This window comes from Trichechus manatus, unplaced genomic scaffold, assembly GCF_000243295.1.
Source record: "Trichechus manatus latirostris isolate Lorelei unplaced genomic scaffold, TriManLat1.0 scaffold00061, whole genome shotgun sequence".
NCBI lineage: Eukaryota > Metazoa > Chordata > Mammalia > Sirenia > Trichechidae > Trichechus > Trichechus manatus.
In genome coordinates this window covers 13,843,016-13,863,417 of record NW_004443997.1, presented here as the reverse complement: position 1 = coordinate 13,863,417, position 20,402 = coordinate 13,843,016, and the positions used below count along the sequence as shown (strand labels likewise).

The 20,402-nt window shown below is 46.2% G+C and overlaps 1 protein-coding gene across 1 annotated transcript in view; it reads left to right on the top strand.

Annotated features, from left to right (window-relative positions):
* The window catches only part of CUX2 (cut like homeobox 2), a 163,068-nt gene that overhangs the window by 85,638 nt on the left and 57,028 nt on the right, over positions 1-20,402 (top strand). Inside the window, exon 5 of the mRNA XM_023733662.1 lies at positions 18,371-18,449. Coding sequence (XP_023589430.1) covers positions 18,371-18,449 — 79 coding nt within the window. The remainder of the gene's footprint in view (positions 1-18,370; positions 18,450-20,402) is intronic.

Genomic DNA, 20,402 nt, shown 5'->3' with positions numbered 1-20,402 from the left:
AAAGGACAAATATTGTATGACCTCACTTATATAAGAAGACAAGAAAAGGCAAATGTATAGAGAAAAAAGTTCATTGGTGATTACCAGGGGTGGGGGTGGGGGGTGGTTAATAGTCATGGAAATATCACATTGATTAAGGGTAGAGTTGCACAGCTGATTTGTTGTAATTGCTATCAGTAGGTTGCATACCTGTAAAAAGTTGAATTGGCAAAAGTTGTGTGATAGATAACATTTACAACAACAACAAAATAAAAGTAGCTGCTGAGGCTGCTGATATACAACCAAAAACCTCATGAGATTTAGTTCCTTGGTTTGGAAGTTTAGGGTCATGGTTTCATGGGACATCCTAGTTAATTGGCCTAGTAACATGTTTAGTGGTTCTGTTCTACCTTCTAGTTCATTGTGTAATGCCTGGGGTCATAAAAGCTTGCAAGTGGCCATCCAAGGCACAATTGGTCTCTATTCACCTGGAACAGAGGAAGAAGGAGGGTCAGGAATAGGAAGAGGATGTGGAATGTGTGGCTAATTGCCTCCATGAACAACTGCCTCCTTTGCCACGAAATCAGAAGAACTGGATGGTGCCTGTCGTGGATTGAATTGTGTCCCCCAAAAATATGTGTCAACTTGACTAGGCCATGATTCCCAGTATTGTGTGGTTGTCCAGCATTTTGTCATCTGATGTGATTATCCTCTGTGTTACAAATCCTGCCTCTGTGATGTTAACGAGGTAGAATTAGAGGCAGTTATATTAATAATAATGAGGCAGTAAATCTACAAGATTAGGTTGTATCTTAAGTCTATCTCTTTTGAGATATAAAAGAGAGAAGCAAGCAGAGAGACATGGGGGACCTTATACCACCAAGAAAGCAGCGCCAGAAGCAGAGCGCGTCCTTTGGACCCGGAGTTCCTGTGCTGAAAAGCTAAATCAGAGGAAGACTGACGACAAGGACCTTCCCCCAGAGCCAACACAGAGAGCCTTCCCCCTGGAGGTGGCACCCTGAATATGGACTTCTAGCCTTCTAAACTGTGAGAGAATAAATTTCTCTTTGTTAAAGCCATCCCCTTGTGATATTTCTGTTATAGCGGCATTAGATAACTAAGACAGTGCCCGACTACCATTACTGAACGTTTTGATCAAAGACTCTATAGAAGAATCAGGATCAAAAGGGGGGAAATGCAGAACAGAATTTTAAATTCTTACAGACTCCAGATTTACTGGACCATGAAGGTTGGATGAACCCCTCAAACTATTGCTCTGAGATAATCTTTAAACCTTAAATTAAAAATATCCTCTGAAGTCTTCTTAAAACCAAATAATAGCTTAGCTTAACTAGTAAAAAATGTCTACCTTGAGCATTATGCTCTTTTAAGAACTATATGGGAACAAATTGATAACAGCAACTCAAAAGATTAGATAGGAACCTTAGAGGGCAGTGAGTTTATAACAGTGGGGGAAGAACAACTCAGAAAAGGAGGATGAGAGTGGTTGTACAACAGGAAGAATGTAATCAGCGTCAGTAAATGGTACATGTAGAAACCATTGAATTGGTATATATTTTGCTGTGTATATTAACAACAACAACAAAATTTTTTGTAATTAAAAAAAAAAAAAGATTACAGCCTAGAAAACCCTATGGGGCAGCTCTGCTCTGTCTCATGGGGTTGCTATGAGTTGAAATGGACTCGATGACACCTAACGACAACAACCCTTTCTGAATTCAGGGTGAAGAGCTCACATGGAGAGTTTGTTGCCATTTGGAAAGGCAGTTTGCCAGCGGTGTGGGGCTCCCGGGAGCCTAGATGTGGGGCGTGGAACCAGTGTGAGCCTGCCTGCCCTGCAGAGCTCACTGTTTGAAGAGGAGGTGTGGGATGTGCTGGGAGAAGCAAAGCTAGGGGAAACGGGTATCATATGGTATTACTTTCATGGGCTGTGTAACAAAGTAGCACAAACTGGGTGACTCAAAGCAACAGAAATTTATTCTGTCACAGTCTGGAGCCCAGAAGTCTGAAATCAGAGCATCAGCAGGGCCGTGCTCCCTCTAAAGGCTCTAGGGGAGAATCCTCCCTTGTCTCTTCCCGCCTCTGGTGGTTCCTGGCATTCCTTGGCTTGTGGATGCATCGCTCCAGTCTCTGCCTCTGTCATCAGATGGCAAGTCTTCCCTCTGTGTCTGACTCTCTGTCTTCTCCTCTTCTTATGAGGACACCAGTCATAATGGATTTAGAGCCCACCCCATGCCAGTATGATCTCATGTTAACTAATTCCACCTGCAAAGACCCTATTTCCAAACAGAGTCACATTCACAGTACCGAGAATTAGGACTTCAGCATTTCTTTTTGGGGGAACACAGTTCAATCCACAACAGCTACATTTACAGATGAGGCATCCATGGTCCAGACCAGAGAAGACACTGATACTTGTGCGGTCCAGACAGGCCCTCACTTGGGCTGCACAGGCGTGGGGGGGCCTCAGGGGACTGCAGGCCCGAGCCGTTTCAGGTGGCTGCCACTCAGCCCCAAGCAGTGGTTGTCAGGTAGAAATTCAGGCCCAGGGTGGCCAGATCTTCTGATTTCCCCAGAGAAGCCAGCAATCTGGAACTCTCCTGATTTTTAAATGCTGGCTCAATATAAATGCACATATTTTCATCCTCACAGTACTTTATTGAGGCATAATTTACATACAGTAAAAATGCACAACCAGAATGCTCCTTAGAAGCAAGGACGGCAAGACTATGTCTCACATACTTTGGACATGTTATCAGGAGGTACCAGTCCCTGGAGAAGGACATCATGCTTGGTAAAGCAGAGAGTCGGAAAAAAAGAAGACCCTCAATGAGATGGACTGACACAGCGGCTACAACAATGGGCTCAAACACAACAACAATTGTGAGGTTGGTGCAGAACCAGGCAGTGTTTCGTTCTGTTGTACATGGGGTTGCTATGAGTCAGAACCGACTCGATGGCACCTAACAACAACAACAAAATGCACAAATCTTAAGTGTATGACTTGATGAATTTTGATGGCTCCAATATTTTTAAAGCACAAGGGGTACAAGAAAATATGTCCATGGGGTGCATCTGGCCCTCCACTCATTGTTCATGGCCCCCAGTCTAACGCCTGGGGCGACTGAGCAGGGTGTGATGCTCACACACACTACAGTATCCCGTGGGGGTGTTGGTGGGGAGTCTTTGATGACAACCCTGTGACAGTGTGTGATCCCATTACACTCAAAGTTACCAGCACAGACTCAGGAGCATGGCTTCCTGGGATTTGAATCCTGGCTCTGCCACTTGCTGTGTGACTTTGGGCATGTCACTTTACCTCTCTCATGGCTTTGGTTTCCCCATCTGTAAAATGGGGAAGATAATAATACAGCCTCATGAGGATGCTGTATAGATTAAGTGGCTTAATGTGATAAATGTTTAAAGCAGTGCCTGATGCATAACCCAAAAAAAAACCAAACCGATTGCCTATAGACAATGTAGAACTATAGACAGGGTAGAACTGCCCCCCAGGGTTTCCAGGGAACAGCTGGTGGATTCGAACTGCCAACCTTTTGGTTAGCAGCCATAGCTCTTAACCACTGCACCACCAGGGCTCCACCTGGTGCATAGTAAGTGTTATAAGTGTTCAATATTTTTCTTCTTATTAATAGACTTCATTTTTTAGAACAGTTTTAGGTTTATAGAAAAGTTGAACAGAAAGTACAGAACCAGTTGCTGTTGAGTCGACTTCAACTCATGGTGAGCCCATGTGTGTCTGAGTAGAACTGTGCTCCATAGGGCTCTCAATGACTTATTTTTTGAAAGTAGATTGCCAGGAGTTTCTTCCAAGGCACCTCCAGGTGGACTCACACCTCCAGTCTTTCAGTTAGCAGCCAAGCCTAGTAACCATTTGCACCACCCAGAGACTCCACAAAGTACAGAGTTCCCTTGTAGTCCTCTTCCTCACACACACATACACAGTTTCCCCTGTTGTTAACAGCTTACATCAGTGTGGTATATTTGTTATAGCTGATGAACCGATGTTGATACATTGTTATTTACTGAAGTCAGTATTTACATGGTGGTGCAAACGGTTTGCGCTCAACTATTAACCTAAAGGTTGGCAGTTCAGACCCACCCAACAGCACCCCAGAAGAAAGGCCTGGCGATCTGCTGCTGTAAAAATTACAGCCAAGAAAATGCTATAAAGCAATTCTACTCTGTAATACATGGAGTTGCCATGAGTTGGAATCAACTTGACGGCAAAGTGTTTCACTCTGTGTTGTACGGGTCTGTGGGTTTTCACAAATGCATAGCATCATGTATCCCCCATCATAGTATCACGAAGAATAGTTTCGCTGCCAATCAGTAATCTTTCTTAGTACTCAGGGCTGCTGCAGAGAAAAGGCCAGCTATGGCTTATGAGTATCTTCTGGTGGGCTGGCAGGAACCCCACCCCTTTCTCTCCCACTTGGAATATTCAGGTGAGGAAAGGGGGCATTTTAGGAGTGAACTTGAGTCTGTTCTAATTTACCCAACAGGGGAAAAAAAGCCTCTCCCATACCTCAGGTGGTAGGATTGCACCGGTTTCCAGATACGAATTACCTGCCGCTCAGGGCTCAGAGTCCTCAGACCCCCGTTTACACCCTGCCTCAGCCCCTCCTGTGTAATTTGGAGCCACTGTCTTAGCCTCTCTGAGCCTCTGAAACAAGAACCATCCTCCCTACCCAGGGCTACCCTGGGAGTGTCTGGAGGCTCAGATGCACTAATTCCCGTAAAACGACTTTTTGAACAGCTATAAAAAGCTCTCAGTTAAAATGGGAAGGTATTATGATTATAATCAGTTATGCAGAAAAAATAAGCTCTTGGCAAAGAGAGCCTAACCTTTGGAGGTTGAGCCTCGGAAAGGCAACTTGTCAGGCAGAAAGTGGATCTGGAGGGATTTTTGTGGCAATTGTCTGTGGCTTGTCCCTCTGGAATAAGGTAGCCAGAAAGTCAGATGGCTGACGTCTTTGCTTGGTGGGAATAACAAGGTCAGGGCTGGGGACAGCCTCCCACTCCTGAGGTGGTTCCAGTGTGGCAGACCCCGCCCGCCACAAGCCAGTCAGCGCGGAGCCGCCTTCCTGGTGTCCGCAGTTCCCTAAAAGAGAAAATTGGCCACAGATGCTTCCAGCGCCCATGCAAATGAACCGCAATCACCCAGTTTCTGACACCTGCCCCACTCTGGGTAGGGCGGCAAACACACCTCTTGTCCTGTCCGCACACATACACAGCCTCGGCGAATAATTGATTGCTTTTCGTCTGGTTATATGAGCATATCGTTGTTTTTTTTAATACCCCCAAAGCAAAATTTATTTGTACAGCACTAAAGAAAGCCTTCTGTCCCTTTTATGCCTGGAGCCCTTGGAAGAGAAGTGAAATTGTGTATTCGCTGCTAAAAAAAGCCCTGGCTTATACAATTTTAACAATAGAAAAATGATCTGTGTGCTTCAGTGCGTGGATGCTTAGAGGAAAACAGGCAGTCTGTTCAGGTGGCTGGTGAATTACTAATGAGTGGTTCGCCTTTGTTTTGAGTGACAAGCAATTTAAATTCAGTCTTATTTGGAGGCCTGGAAAAAAAATCTCCCCCAGAAGAGAGAGAGTGAGAGGAAAAGGGGAAAAGGAAAACGCTTCCTTTTCGAACGGAGAGATTATATTAGTTGCCACTGAGCGGAGGTGAGAAGTTAGAACTTCATTCAATAATTATAAAATCAGTAGTTTGTGACTGGACGTAATTGATGATTATACTGTTGCTAATAGCAGGCCTGCCAGCCCTGGCTTACGGGACATTTTATTTTTGCGCTGCTTCGGAGCCATGAAAGGCAGCCCTGCACGGAGCGCCACTGCGCACGCAGTATCAGTGTGCCTGACATAAATGCATTTGGGGGCCTGTATTATGTTGGATAAGAAGTGTTCATTAATGCCGACATTTGAAAACACTTTGCTCTGTGCCTTATTTTTAGCCTGGGAATAATTACAAATATTAGAATAAAATTGCATGGTGTTTTCCTCCCCTGCCTCATGCTCTTCAAGCATGCCCACCCCTCAGGCCTCAGGCGGAACCTGGGTGGGTTTTCTAGGCCTTGCTGGGCCTTTGATTAAAATCCCAGGGGAAGGAGGAGCAGGGTCAGTGTATGCAGAGGACAGTGTCCGTCTGTCTGTCTGCTTGGCAAAATTAGGATCATTGCACAGCTGAGTTAGAAAGGGCCTTCAGTCATTAACATTCTCTCACAGTTCTGGAAGCCGGAGGTCTGAAATCAGGGTATCGGCAGGGCCGGGCTCCCTCTGAAGGCTCTAGGGAAGAGCCTTCCTTGCCTCTTCCAGCCTCTGGTGGCTGCCAGCAATCCTCCATGTTCTTGCTTTGTAGATTCATCACTCCGGTCTGTGCCTTGGTCATCACATGGCTGTCTTCCCTCTGTGTCTTCTCCTCTTTTGTAAGGACAGCGCTTATACTGGATTAGGGCCCACCCTACTCCGGACTTCATTTGGGTTTCCTGGAGGATGTCATTCTTGGCCATCCTTCTTGACTTTTGGTTCAGAAGGGTTAGCTCAGAGGGCTGCTTAAATTCCTTCCTTATCTCCTTTGTGGGTTCATGGACTCAGCATTGACAAAGGGTCCACCCCATGCCTAGCAGCAGCCATTTAACAGATCCAGTCGTCCCAGCCCCAAACTGTGGAGCCATCCTCGATTCGTCTCTTCCTCTTGTTCCAGTCCGTGTTCCCAAGAAGCAAATCCTGTGGCTCCACCTTCAGAACACATCCAGAATCCAAGCACGTCTGCCTGTCCACAGCCACCTCCCTGCTCCAAGCTGCCATCGTCCCATGCCAGGACTATACTTGCAGTAGTCACTCCCTGGTCTCCCTGCTTCCACCCTGCCTCTTAGTCCAGCCAGACGGCTGCTGGTAAAACCTGTGTCAGACTGTGTCCCTCCTCTGCTCAAAACCCTGTCATGGCTCCTCATCCCACTCAGAGAGAAAGCCCACGTCTCACAATGGCCCACAGAGCACAACCCTGCCCTTCCTTCACCTCTCCTACCCTCTCCCTTTCTCTCATCTTCTCCCACCACACTGGCCTCTTTGCTGTTGCTCAAACAAGCTAAATACACTCTGCCCCAGGGCCTTTGCACCTGCTGTTCACTCTGCCTGGAACAACTTATCCTTCAGATCTCCACATGATTGACTTCCTCCTCTCCTGCAAGTCTGCCCAAGAGTCCCCTTCTCAAGAGACCCCATTATGCAGCACACACTCCCCACCCCAACTCTTAGCCCCCTCCCTGCTTTATTTTCCACCCTTGCACTTGATCACTTCCCCACATTCTATATCGCCACCTCTGCCACTAGAAGTGTCAGCTCCACAGTGCAGGAGTTTGAGTCAGTCTTGCTTGGTGCTGAGTGCCCAGTGCCCAGAACAGCACCCACCCCTAGGACATGCTCGACTAGTATGTGTTGAGAAAATGAATTTATTGGACATCTCTGTTGGGTCAGACACAGTTTTAGCACTTTGCATACGTTATTCTATTCTGTTTAAAAAAAAAAAAAAAAAACCAGCCCCTGCCCTTCAGATACTCACAGACCAGTTAGGAAAATGGACCAATGTCCAGACACAAAGTTTACATCAGTCCAGCTGTGCCATTATCCAATGTGGACAGATGCCATAAGTTCAGAGGAGGCTGGGCTCTTCTCGCTGAGGACCGAGCCCAACACTCCTTCATATAAGATACAAGTTCAAATCAGGGTGCTTTTCCTGGCATCTCTGAGGAGGGACCCACACTTCTGCCAGTCCATCTCCAGTCTTAGGATTACCCCAAGGATGACACACAGACAGTAACCCCCGTCCTTCAGCAGACATCTCTTGATCACCTACTGTGCACAAGGCTGGGCATGGCGACACAGCAGTAAACAAGACAGTCCTGCCCTTGTGGGGCTTAGAACCAAGAGCTGGAGAACCCCAGCTTAGAAAGGCAGCTCTGAAGCCAGGCAGGCCTGGGTTGCTCCCCGGCCCGCCGCTGGGCTCATCAGAACAGTGGAGACTGGTTGGGGGCACAGGGAGAGGTAGCCCGATGGAAGGGCTCGGTTTCTGAAATCTGAGACCTCTTCTATCAAACAGCTCTTTTCCTCATTTGGTATCTGTCACGAGGCCTCCGTGAAAGCACACCATCTGTCCATCCTCTTGGTCAAAGGGCCCTGAGTACATTTTTATCCCAGGCCCCCCAGCCTGCTGGCTTCTCCTGCCTCCTACTAGAGCAGCATTTCAGTCCTAAGAAGGCAAGCTGCCCAAACCCTATGCCTCTCGTGACATCTGCTGCTCCCTTGCTGACTTTTTAACTTCTCTGTGCCTCAGTTTTCTCGTCTATAAAATGGGGCTAACCATAGAAGCTGCCTCAGGGGGATTTTGCAAGGGTTGAGTGAGTTGATGCATGTGAAGTACTCAGTATGTGTTTGAGGGGTGGGGAGGGGGCAGGACGACCCCCCTCTGGTGCGCATTGTAGTTGCTCAGTGAACACCACCTGCTGTTACTGTGCGCCCTCCTGCGTCCATCATCCTCGAGGGCCCACACCCCTGGGAGCAGGGGGCCTGTGAGCTCAAGCTCTGAATTTGAATTAGTGATTTACAACTGAGAATTCAAGAGGAATTGGTGATTTACATGTGAGAATTCAAAATGAATTCATCATGATCCATGCCTGAGAATTCAAAAGGAATTAGTGGTTTACACCCAAGAATTCAAGAAAATTAGTGACTTAAACCTGAGAATTCAAAATGCATTAGTAATTTACACCTATGAATTCATAATTTACATCCATGAAATCATGATTTACACTTGAGAATTCAAAACAGTGAATTACACCTGAGAATTCAAAATGACTACCTGAGAATTCAGAACGGTGAGAAGTGGCCAAATGCTTTGATTCTGTCCCATCCAGTCTCTACAGCTGGGTGGTGCTGGCTCCTGGGGGGAGGACGGGGGCAGAGGGTGGAGCCAGGGCCTCTGTGGGACTCCCAGGTGACCCTCCAGGGGATGTCCCCCAACCTCAGCAGGCCAGAGAGGGCCTCAGCCTTCTGCCCATTCAGGCAGGAGCCGAGAGAGCACAGATCAACAACAGCTACCAAAAACAAGTCAAACTCTTATTTCTTATTTAAGCCCCAGCATTAAATTGTAATTTTCATTTGCTCAGCTACATCGATGATTTATCACAAAGAGGGTCTTAGTGCTCTCCCGAGAACGAGGCCCCCGGCAAACACTGAGGCCGGCAGAGACAGAGGCGGTTAGATCGGTTCCTGGTGTAGACCCGGGCGCTCTGCTTCTCCTGGCCTCCCCGCTCCTGCTGGCCTCCCGGCCCCCTGCCTGCCATCCCGCTCCAGAGCTGTCAGATTTTCCCTAGTTCCGTCCACCAGACCCCCCATCAGCGAGTCAGTCCGGAGTGGGAGATAGAAGCATGGACTCTAGAGTCAGACAAAGCTGGGACTTGAACCAGCTCCCCATAATGAGGACACATCACCTTCTGTGCCTCAGTGTCTTCATCTGTTAAATGGGGATGGGGAGACCCCTCCCTCATGGGGTCCTAAGAATTAAGTGAGTTAATACGCGTCACATGCTTAGCACAGTGCCTGGCACAGAGTCAGTGCTCAATAGCTACTGTTATTGTTGATAATAATCATTCTCACATAAGCCCAAAAAGGTATTTATTACTATCCCCATTTTACAGATGGTAGGAAATCAGAACGTTACTATAAAGAAAAGGATCTATCACATAGGCACGTAGAGTAAGAAGTGAACTATCTTAGTTATCTAGTGCGCCTATAACAGAAATACCACAAGTGGATGGCTTTAACAGAAATTTATTTTCTCACAGTTTAGGAGGCTAGAAGTCCGAATTCAGGGCGCTGGTTCTGGGGGAAGGCTTTCTCTCTCTGTTGGCTCTGGAGGAACGTCCTTGTCCCTTCAACTTGTTTCTTGGTTACTTGAAGATCTTCATATAGCTTGGCATCTGTCTTCCCCATATCTGCTCTGCTGGCTTGTTTAATCTCTTTTATATCTCAAAAGAGATTGACTCAGGATACACCCTACACTAATCCTGCCTCATTCTAACAAAGACAACCCATTACTAAATGGTTTGTAACTACAGGCATAGAGGTTAAGATTTACAGCACATATTCTGGGGGGACATAATTCAATCCATAACATGAACCTTCTGAAGAGTCTAGCCAGACCTCACCCATGTACAGGTTTCCCCAAGAACCTTACAGCCTCACAGATGGATAGTAATGCACTTGGATGCCTCTCATGATGCGGAGCTCACTACCTCATAAGGCAGCCCATTTTGAGTCAGGTGCCATTATTAGAAAATTCTTTCTAAAATTGAACCTCCTGGAAGTTTCCACCCTACCCCTACCCCGGTCCACCCTCACCTCTAGAGTCTTTATAACCCAGAACACATCTATTCCTCTCAACACTATACCCAGAAAGATCTTCAGCTGTGTGCAGACCTCTCCTGGGGTGGGTCCACCTGAGTCTGTTCCTGCCCCACCCGCCTCCCTCCTTCAGCCCCAACTGCATCCCGGATCAGAAATTTACCTCCTAGTCATCTTGAATCCATCCTCTTCCCCCTCTCCAGCACCACCCCAGACATGAGCCTATCACCTCCCACCTGGCCCCTGCAGCAGTCCCTAAGCATCCCTCAAGCCCGCTCCCCTCCAGCACTTCTGAGTATGTCACCCCCCTGCTCCTCTCCACAGCTACAGACCCTGCCCTCCTACCAACTCCCCATGCCCCTTCATTCTCTGCACCTTCTCACTGTCTGTGCCCCCCTTGGGCTCCATGTCCCAACTCTGTGCTCCCCCTTCACTCTGAATCCCCATTCTATGCTGCCCTCCTTGTCTGTGCCCCCCTCAGCTCTCTTTGACCCCCCTCACTGTCTCTGCCCCCAGCTCTCCACAACCCCCTTTTCCGTGCTCCCCTCCATCACTGTATCCCTACACACTCTGTGAAGCCCCCTCACTCTGTACCCCCTGGATCTCCATGACCTCCCTCACTCCCTGTGACCCCTTTCCTGTCCGTGCCCCCTAATTCTTACCCCTTTTGATCTCTATGCTGCACCCCACCCCCCACCATCTACAGGCCCCAGAGGGAGAACCAGGCTTCCAAAGACATCAGAGGGCACCACTCCCAGGCTGACTCCTGTGTCCCCAGATCTCATCCCCTGTGTCTCCTCAGGGTGCTAATTCTGAGACCCTCTCAGGACCCAGCCTCCTCTCACTGCCCATCAGTCTTCAGTTTCTTCCAGAATTCCTGCCATATCAGAAACTCCCAGAACCATCACACCCTACCCTCCCCAGAGCCCAGGACCCCATGGTGGGGGGAACTCTTCTCAAAATGTGCCCCACAGAACCCAGAATCCAGGTGTATTCCATGAAGAAAAAAGTTCTGTGGCCAAATGCATTTGGGGAAACACCAGGTTAGACTGAACTGAAGAGGACTTTTTCCTGCAGGTCTTGTCAGAGCATTCAGTGTGCTAATATACTCCGTCCAGATTCACAGAGTGTAAAGGATTGTGTAACACACTTGCAGAAGCATTAGGTTCTAGTTTTGAGTGTGGGCTCTGGGAGGTGGGTCATGGAGAGCTGGGGGGAGGGGGTGCACAGAGAGCAAATCTCATGAGGACCTGGGCTTGAATACCACCCCTGGGGGTCGACCACTAACTAGTCCTGTCATCTGGGCCAAGCAGTTTAGCTTCCCTGAACCTCAGTTCCTTCCTTGGTAGAATGGAGCAATAATAGCACTCAGGTCTTAGAGTCCTTGGGCAGATTCAGAAGATAAAGCACAGAGTATTAAGTTTCCGGAAGCTCTAACCATGAGCCTGGAATGGAGCAGTTCTCAATAGCCACTAGGTATGGTCACCATTATCTCAGACAGCTTATGGAAGCACAGCCTTGGGACCCTCAAATTTGCCATTTTTAACTGCCTGACAGACAAGAGCTAGGCAGCTACAAGAGCCTTTTACCTTTCCAGGTCTGGCCGGCTCTACACCCGTTACTTTCACACTCAGGGGACCAAATGCATTTTCATCCGGTATATTACAGCAGGAGGTGTAAATGCCGTGTGCGCCGTCAGACGCTGAGCTATTTCTGATGGCGACCTTCTTGAGAGTGTCTCTAGCTGGCCGCCACCTCCTTCTCCTCCTCCTCCTTCCCCAGATGGCCTTCAAAGCTCTGCCTGTCACAAGGCAAATCCACGGTTCTGGACGTTTTTCTTCTGCCTCTTTGTGTGGTAGGGCACAGCCATGAGGCCGAAACACGTGGCCTTTTAGCTATGCTGAATTCACCTGCTCTGGGAATGTGGATGAAATGCGTTAGAATTGCAGACCTTGGAGGAGAGACATCATGTGTGCTTAGAGAACAATTATGTATTAGAAAGCTTTTTGCCGGCTTCCTTGGGACTCTTTGCCACATACTAGCTCATTCCACCCCAACAGGCTTCTTGGAGAGGCAGGTGAAGATTATTCATCCCACTTGATGGATGAACAAACCGAGGCAGAGAGATGCTTAGTGACATTAGGCCCAGCACTGGGTAGGGCTTAGACACAAACAGGAATTTAGGGCCCTGGCCTTCGAGAAGCAGACAAGGTCATTGCTCTAAAACAAGACTGAAGGAGGCAGGACATCCAAATGGATAGTGTCTTTGAGAGTCATATTTACTATGGGAAGCTGTAAATATGAATGGATTGAAGCTGAGTGCCATTCCAGAATGTTTTTCGATCTCTGCTTTTGAAAATATTATCCAGCCGTTAGATGAACCTCTAAAGCAGGCATCTGCAAATTTTTGCTGTAAAGGGCCAGATAGTAAATACTTTGCAGGCCACAGCGTCTCTGTCGCAACTACTCAACTCTGCCATTGTATCGTAAAAGCAGCCATAGACAATATGTAAAATTGGCATGGCTGTGTTTCAATAAAGCTTTATTTACACAAACAAGTAGAGGGCCAGATTTGGCCCAAGGGCTATAGTCCCTTGGTCTAGTCCAGCACTGTTCAATAGAAATATAATGCAAGCCACATATATAATCAAATTTTTCTAGTAGCCACATTAAATAAAGTAAAAAGAAACAGATAAATGTAATTTTAATAATATATTTTATTTAACTCAGTATAGCCACAACGTTATCATTTCAACATGTAATCAGTATGAAAAATTATTGAGATAATTTTATATTCCTTTTTTCACTCTTAAGTCTTCCAAATCCCATATTTTAAATTTACAGCCTATCTCAACTTGGAATAGTCACATTTCAAGTGCTCAATGGCCACATGTGGCTAGCAGCTACCATATAGGACAGCACAGTTATAGTGGGGCAGGCCCACATTTTAAAGACATAGTCACAGATAAAAACACCATTACAGACTGATAAGCGCTGTGAAGAGTAAGTAGAGGGTGCAGTGGGGAGGGATGGGGAACATTAAAGAAATCTTTTGGGCACCTGCCCCCACCCCTGCCCATAATTCCTCTTTAGAAGCCAATGGAACATTCTGTGCCTTTCCCCAAACTCCGGCCACCACATGTGCTCTGCATAGATGACTATAAAGTGGGGCATCTGGGCTTTCTGCTGGTTCATCTTTGATAATTCTCCATCTAGGAGTCGTGAGATGAACTGCTTTTGTTTCTCGTTGCTTTCTCGGATGCCAGGTGGGCAACACAGCAGCCCCTGCCCTGGTGCAGCCGTGGGTGACTTAGCGAGTCATTTGTGTCCTCATGGGGTCTGAATGGCTGGCCCCACGGACTGGGATGCTTTTTTTCTCCAGAAGAAAGGGGGCCAGTGTCTGGATTCAGAACAGCGATTTGAACCCCGAAAAATGGTGTGAATCCTGGCTCTGCCCTTTACTAACTGGGTGACCTTGGGCAGGTTTCTTAACCTCACTAAGTCTGGGTTTCCTCATCCATACAATGAGTATGGCAGCAGCTACCTTCAGAGATTGGTATGTCAATGGAGAGAGATGATCTTGAATAGTAAGAGCGTCTGGCACATGGTAAATGTTCTAAATCATATGTATCAGTATTATTATTGTTGTTAACCCATCAGAGATGCCCCCCACCCCCAGCTCTGAATAATTCCTCCCTCTGCACGCTCCTCACAGGAGACCCCAGTGTTTGCGTTCTGGTTGGTTCCTCGTGAAAGTAGCTTTGTCTTCCACTCAACCAAGAGTCCCCAGAGCAGGAATTGTGTCTTGTTCATCTCAGTAAGAATAAAAATCTGCCTGCACTTAGTGATTTTTCCCTTTGCCTAGATTCTAGAACATTCTTTCTCCCTCTCTCCCTCCCCCTCCACCCGCTTTTCTTCCTCTTCTCAGAGAAATGGTTCCTGACGTTCCACCTACCAAACTAGGTCAGCGTCCCCCTGCTTACACACTCTCAAAGCCCCCTGCATTTTTCCTTTGAAGCGTTCAGCACTTGTAATTAATGAATTATCTGGGAACTCTGCTTTAATGTCGATCTCCCCACTGGCCGGTAGTTGCTCGGAAAATTCTTGTCGAGTGAGTGAGAGGCCGTCATTCATCCCGGCCAGGGGGAGACCGGGGACTGTTCTCAGAATAACAACGAGAGAGCGTAAGGAGCTTTGGTAACTGACCTTTTTTTAAAACCACATGTTCAACATCCACCGTACCTTTCTCTCCACCTCTCTCAAATAGCAAATTCTGTATGGGCCTTGTAAAACCTTCAAGCCACGCTGTCCAATAGGAATAAAATGTGATCCATTGATGTAATTTTACATTTTCTAGTAGCCACACTTTAAAAAAGTAAAAAGAAACAGGTTAAACGAATTTTAATATGTTTTATTTCACCCAGTATATTCAAAATATTATCATTTCAACATGTAATCAATATAAAACAAATTTAATGAAAAATTATACATTCTTTCTTCATACTGAGTCTTAGAAATCCGGTGTGTATTTTATACTCACAGCACATCTTGACTTGGGCTCGCCACATTTGGACTCAGTAGCACATGTGGCTCACAGCTGCCATTTGGGTGGCACAAACTTAGAGGAACTGCGAGGGTTCTCCAGCTCTTCTTCCCAGAGTGCATCGCAGTGGATGAGGAAGTGGAGCCTCCTCAGACGGTCTTTGTAAGACACCAGAGACAAGCACAGCTCTCACCCAGCACTGGGGCAGAAACCCTCTCGCTATCCAGTCAAGAAGGAGGGGGTTGATCGTACCAAGAGGAAACATATTTACGGACCTTAATGTGTACCAGCAGATTTTCAAAGGGCTTTATGTGTATTAAATCATTTGATCCTCCCAGCAACCCTTTGAGGGACACTGTTATATTAAGATCTCTATTTCACAGGTGGGGAGATTTTGTTGTAGTTGTTGGGTGCCATCAAGTCAATTCCAACTCATAGCAACCCCATGTGATAGGGTAGAACTGCCCCATAGGGTCTTCTTGCCTGTAATCTTTATGGGAGCAGATGGTCGGGTCTTTCTCCTACAGAGCCTCTGGGTGGGTTCAAACGTCCTACTTTCAGTTAGCAGCCAAGTGCTTCACTGTTTGCACCACCAATGGGGAAATAGAGCCACTGAAATTTAAGTGACCAACCCTGGTGGCGTAGTGGTTAAGAGCTATGGCTGCTAACCAAAAGGTTGGCAGTTCGAATCCGCCAGGCACTCCTTGGAAACTCTATGCGGCAGTTGTACTTGGTCCTATAGGGTGGCTGTGAGTCGGAATCGACTCAATGGCAGTGGGTTTGGTTGTTTTTTTTTTTTTTTTTTTTTTTGGTTACCTGCCCAAGGACACACAGTGAGTAAGTGGCAGAGCTGGGATTTGAACCCAGGCGGCCTGGTTCCTGCGTCTGTGCTGGTAACCACCTGGATCAGCTACCTCTGTGAACAGATCATCTCAGAAATGGCCCCAGCTGTCAGGAAGTAAAGATGAGACTCCAAAGTAGTGTCACAGACAGGACCCAGAATTGATGCAAATCACCTGGATTTGTTCATTCAGTAAACCATGCTGAAAACCTACTGTGTGCCAGACTCTGTGCTCACAGAGCTTACATGCTGGGGGAGGAATTTGATAACAGATTCCCTCCTTCTCCCCCAACCAGCACCACTGGAACTTATGAGCAAAGCCCAACTCTGAACCAAAAAACCACCAAGCGCATTGCCATCAAGTCCATTCCGACTCATAGCGACCCTATAGGACAGAGTAGAACTGCCCCAGAGGGTTTCCAAGGCTGTAAATCTTTATGGAAGCATATTGCCACATCTTTCTGCCATGGAGCGGCTACTGGGTTCGAACCACCAACCTTTTGGTTATCAGCCAAGCTCCTAACCCACTGTGCCACCAGGGTGCCTTCCAAATCTGAAAGAGAGAAATTAATTTTTTTTTAAATTTTTTCCCCTGAAAAAATTATGCATACATTGTTATGTGACTCTAATTGCTCTCCCCATACTGTGACAGCACATTCCTCCTTTCCACCCCTGATTCCCCATGTCCATTCAACCAGCTCCTAACCCTCTCTGCCTTCGCATCTCACCTGCAGACAGAAGCTGCCCATTTAGTCTCCTGTATCTACTTGAGCTAAGAGGCACACTCCTCAAGAGAATCCCTTTATGTCCCACAATCCAGTCCAATCCTTGTCTGAAGAGTTGGCCTTGGAAATTGTTTTAGTTCTGGGCTGATAGAGAATCCAGGGGCCATGCTTTCTGGGGTTCCTCCAGTCTCAGACCATTAAGTCTGGTCTTCTTACTAGAATTTGAGTTCTGCACCCCACTTTTCTCCTGCTCCATCTGGGACGCTGTTGTGTTCCCTGTCAGGGCGGTCATCAGTAGTAGCCGGATACTGTCTAGTTTTTCTGGTCTCAGGCTAATGAAGTGTCTGGTTTATGTGGCCCTTTCTGTCTCTTGGGCTGATACTTTCCTTGTGTCTTTGGTGTTCTTCATTCTCCTTTACTCCAGGTGGTTGGGACCAATTGATGCATCTTAGATGGCCACTTGCAAGCTTTTAAGACCCCAGATGCCACTCACCAAAGTAGGATGCAGAACATTTTCTTAGTAAACTTTGTTATGCCAGTTGACCTAGATGTCCCCTGAAAGCATGGTCCCCAGACCCCTACCCCTGCTACTCTGTCCCTCAAAGTGTTTGATTGTATTCAGGAAACTTCTTAGCTTTGGTTTAGTCCAGTTGTGTTGATTTCCTTCTCTTCACCCGAGATAATTCTTGTTTACTATCTAGTTAGTAAATAACCCTCACCCTCCTTCCCCACCCTCGTAACCATCAAAGAATGTTTTCTTCTGTGTTTAAACCTTTTCTTGAGTTGAAAGAGAGAAATTAAGAGGTAGATGCTCTGAGTAGATTCATTGTTGAGGAAGTTGGTGTCAGAGAGAAAGGTGTGTCAGTACCAGGGAGAATAAAACCCAAAGAGGAACATACAGCCGAGTGTCCTTGCATTTGTAGGGATGATTTGTAGAGATAGTGACCTGTAGGTGTCAGGAGCTCACTTCGGCCAGCGGAGGCCCAAGACTTTTCCAAGGAGACTGGTCCACCAAGAGCAGAGTTCCAGGAAGAGGGCAGCTGTGAGGCCGGAGCCTGGAAATTCCTCTCTAGGCACCAAGCAGTGAGATTCTGAGCCCCACCAAGCCCTTCGAGAGAGACTCACCCACATGTTGAGGGCTTGTCCCCAGGATCTCGCCAGTTCTCACTGACCGACAAGAACCTCCATGAGCAAGAGAATGATTATGTGAACATAGCTCTTCACCACTTGAGTTATCCAGTCATTCATTTATTCATTCAGTCAAGAATTTACTTTCTGAGCATCTTTGGTATGTTGGGAACAGTTTCACATAACTCTCTTACCCTCTGGGATTTGTTGAAGCTACTTGATGTCTTGTAAGAACTTCAACAATTTTTTTAAATTTTTAGTAGCAAGAAGTTTCCTTCAAATGTGTTCCACTTTCCCCCAAAATGTCTTATATTTGCACTTTCAACGTTGCCTTTAATAATAATAATACCTACTGATAGCTTACTGTGTGCCAGGCCCTGTGCTAAGCGCTTATATGCAGTTTCATTTAATCGCTACAACAGGCCTAGGAAGTGGAGTCTGTTATTATCCCCATTTTACACATAAGGAAACTGAGGATCAGAGAGGGGCAGTGGCTTGCCCAAGGTCACACAGCTGGGACACAGTGGAGCTGGGATTTGAAGCCAGGGTTTATAACTCCTGAGTCATATTTTTGCCTGCATTTCCCGTCCCCGCACTCTCCTGCCCCCATTCCACATTTGTACACGTAGAAAATGATCCAAATTTGCTTGCAGACCTGGACCCCATGGTTACATGTGATTCTTTCTCTTGTTGTTTCCAAAGGTGGTGGCCCTTAGTAAGAGAAGTCAGGAGGCTGAGGCCGCTTTCCTGAGTGTTTACAAGCAATTAATTGAAGCACCAGGTAAGAAACACTTGGGCTCCATAATTGAATAATTAACGACAACTGCTATTAGGACTGTTACACAGGGGCTTCCTCACAGCAGTGTCTGGGGTCAGGCCTGGATACCTGGGTAAGGCCCAGCTCTGCATGGGTGAGAGTATCTAGGCCCAGTCTGGTGAGATGCGTCCCCATGCCACACATTCCATCTTTCCCCACCGCCTTCTGATGTCACCTGTGGAGCCTGTTTTTGGGAGCTCCTGGTGAGATCTCACATCTGGGCTTCCCTGGAGAGCCAGCATCCTGCCTGCCAAGACCCCCATCCAGTGCCACAAAGGATGGAAGGCGCCTAGTGCTCTCTGTTGCCAGATGGCATTGAGGAAAGACTGCAAATGTTCTCCCCCTAAAATGGCTCAGTCAACTTCAAAAACTTGACTGAACAAAAGGCAGTCACAAAAGAGCACATACTTCATAATTCCAGTTACATCAAATATAAAACAGGCAAAAATTAATCTGTTAGCACTATTCACAATAGCCAAAAGGTGGAAATAAGCCAAGTGTCCATCAACGGACAAATGGATAAACAAAATGTGGTCTATCCATATAATAGAATATTATTTAGCTGTAAAAGGGAATGAAGTTCTGGTACAAAAACATCATGCTAAGTAAAAGAAGATATACACAAAATACCACGTATTATATGATCCCATTTATATGCAATGTCCAGAACAGGCAAATCTGTAGAGACAGAAAGCAAATTGGTGATTGTCAGGAGCTGGTGGGAGGGGGAAATGAGGAGTTATTACTTTAACGGGTCTGAGGTTTCCATTTGGGGGGATGAAAATGTGCTGGAACATTTGAATAGAAGTGGTGGTCGCACAACATTGTGAATGTACTAAATGCCACTGAACTGTTCACTTTAAAATGGTGAAGTTTATGTTATGTGAATTTCACCTCAATTAAGGAAAAATAAATCTGTGTTCTTAGAAGTCAAGATAGGGGAAGAAAGCCTGGCAGTCTACTTCCAAAAGATCAACCATTGAAAACCCTATGGAGAAAAAAAGAGTAGCTGCTGAGACTGCTTATTTACAACCAAAAACCTAATGGGATTTGGTTCCTTGGTTTGGAGGTTTAGGGTCATGGTTTTATGGAACATCCCAGTTAATTGGCCTAATGACACGTTTGATGTTTCTGTTCTACCTCCTAGTTTATTATATGGGGTCTTAAAAGCTTGCAAGTGGCCATCCAAGGCATGACAATTGATCTCAATTCACCTGGAGCAACAGAGGAAGAAGGAGAGTCAGGAATAGGAGGAGGATATGCAATGTGTGGCTAAATGCCTCCATGAATAACTAACTGCCTCCTTTGCCATGAGACCAGAAGAACTAGATGGTGCCCGGCTACCATTACTGAACATTTTGATCAAAGATTCTGTAGAAGAATCCTGATCAAAAGGAGGAAAATGGAGAACAGAATTCCAAATTTTCATGGACTCCAGATTTTGTGGAGCCATGAAGGTTGGATGAACCCCTGAAACTATTGCCTGGAGATAATCTTTTAACCTTAAACCAGAAATATGCCCTGAATTCTTCTTAAAACCAAACAATAGTTTAGCTTAACTAGTAAAAAATGTCTGCCTTGAGTATTATGCATTTTTTTTTCATAATACCTTTTTCTTTTTTTTTATATTTTATTGTACTTCAGGTGAAGGCTTACAGAAAAAATAGTTTCTCCTGAAACAGTAGTACACATGTTGTTTTATGACATTGGTTAACAACCCCACAATATATTAACCCTCTAAATTCTCAAACTTTTTTTTTTTTTTTGGTAAAAATACACATAACCAAAGATACACCATTTCAAATATTTCTACATGCACAGTTCAGTGACATTGACTACACTCTTCCAATTGTGCTGTTATTCTCACTTAAGATGAAGGCTTACAGAACAAAATAGTTTCTCATTTAACAGTTACTA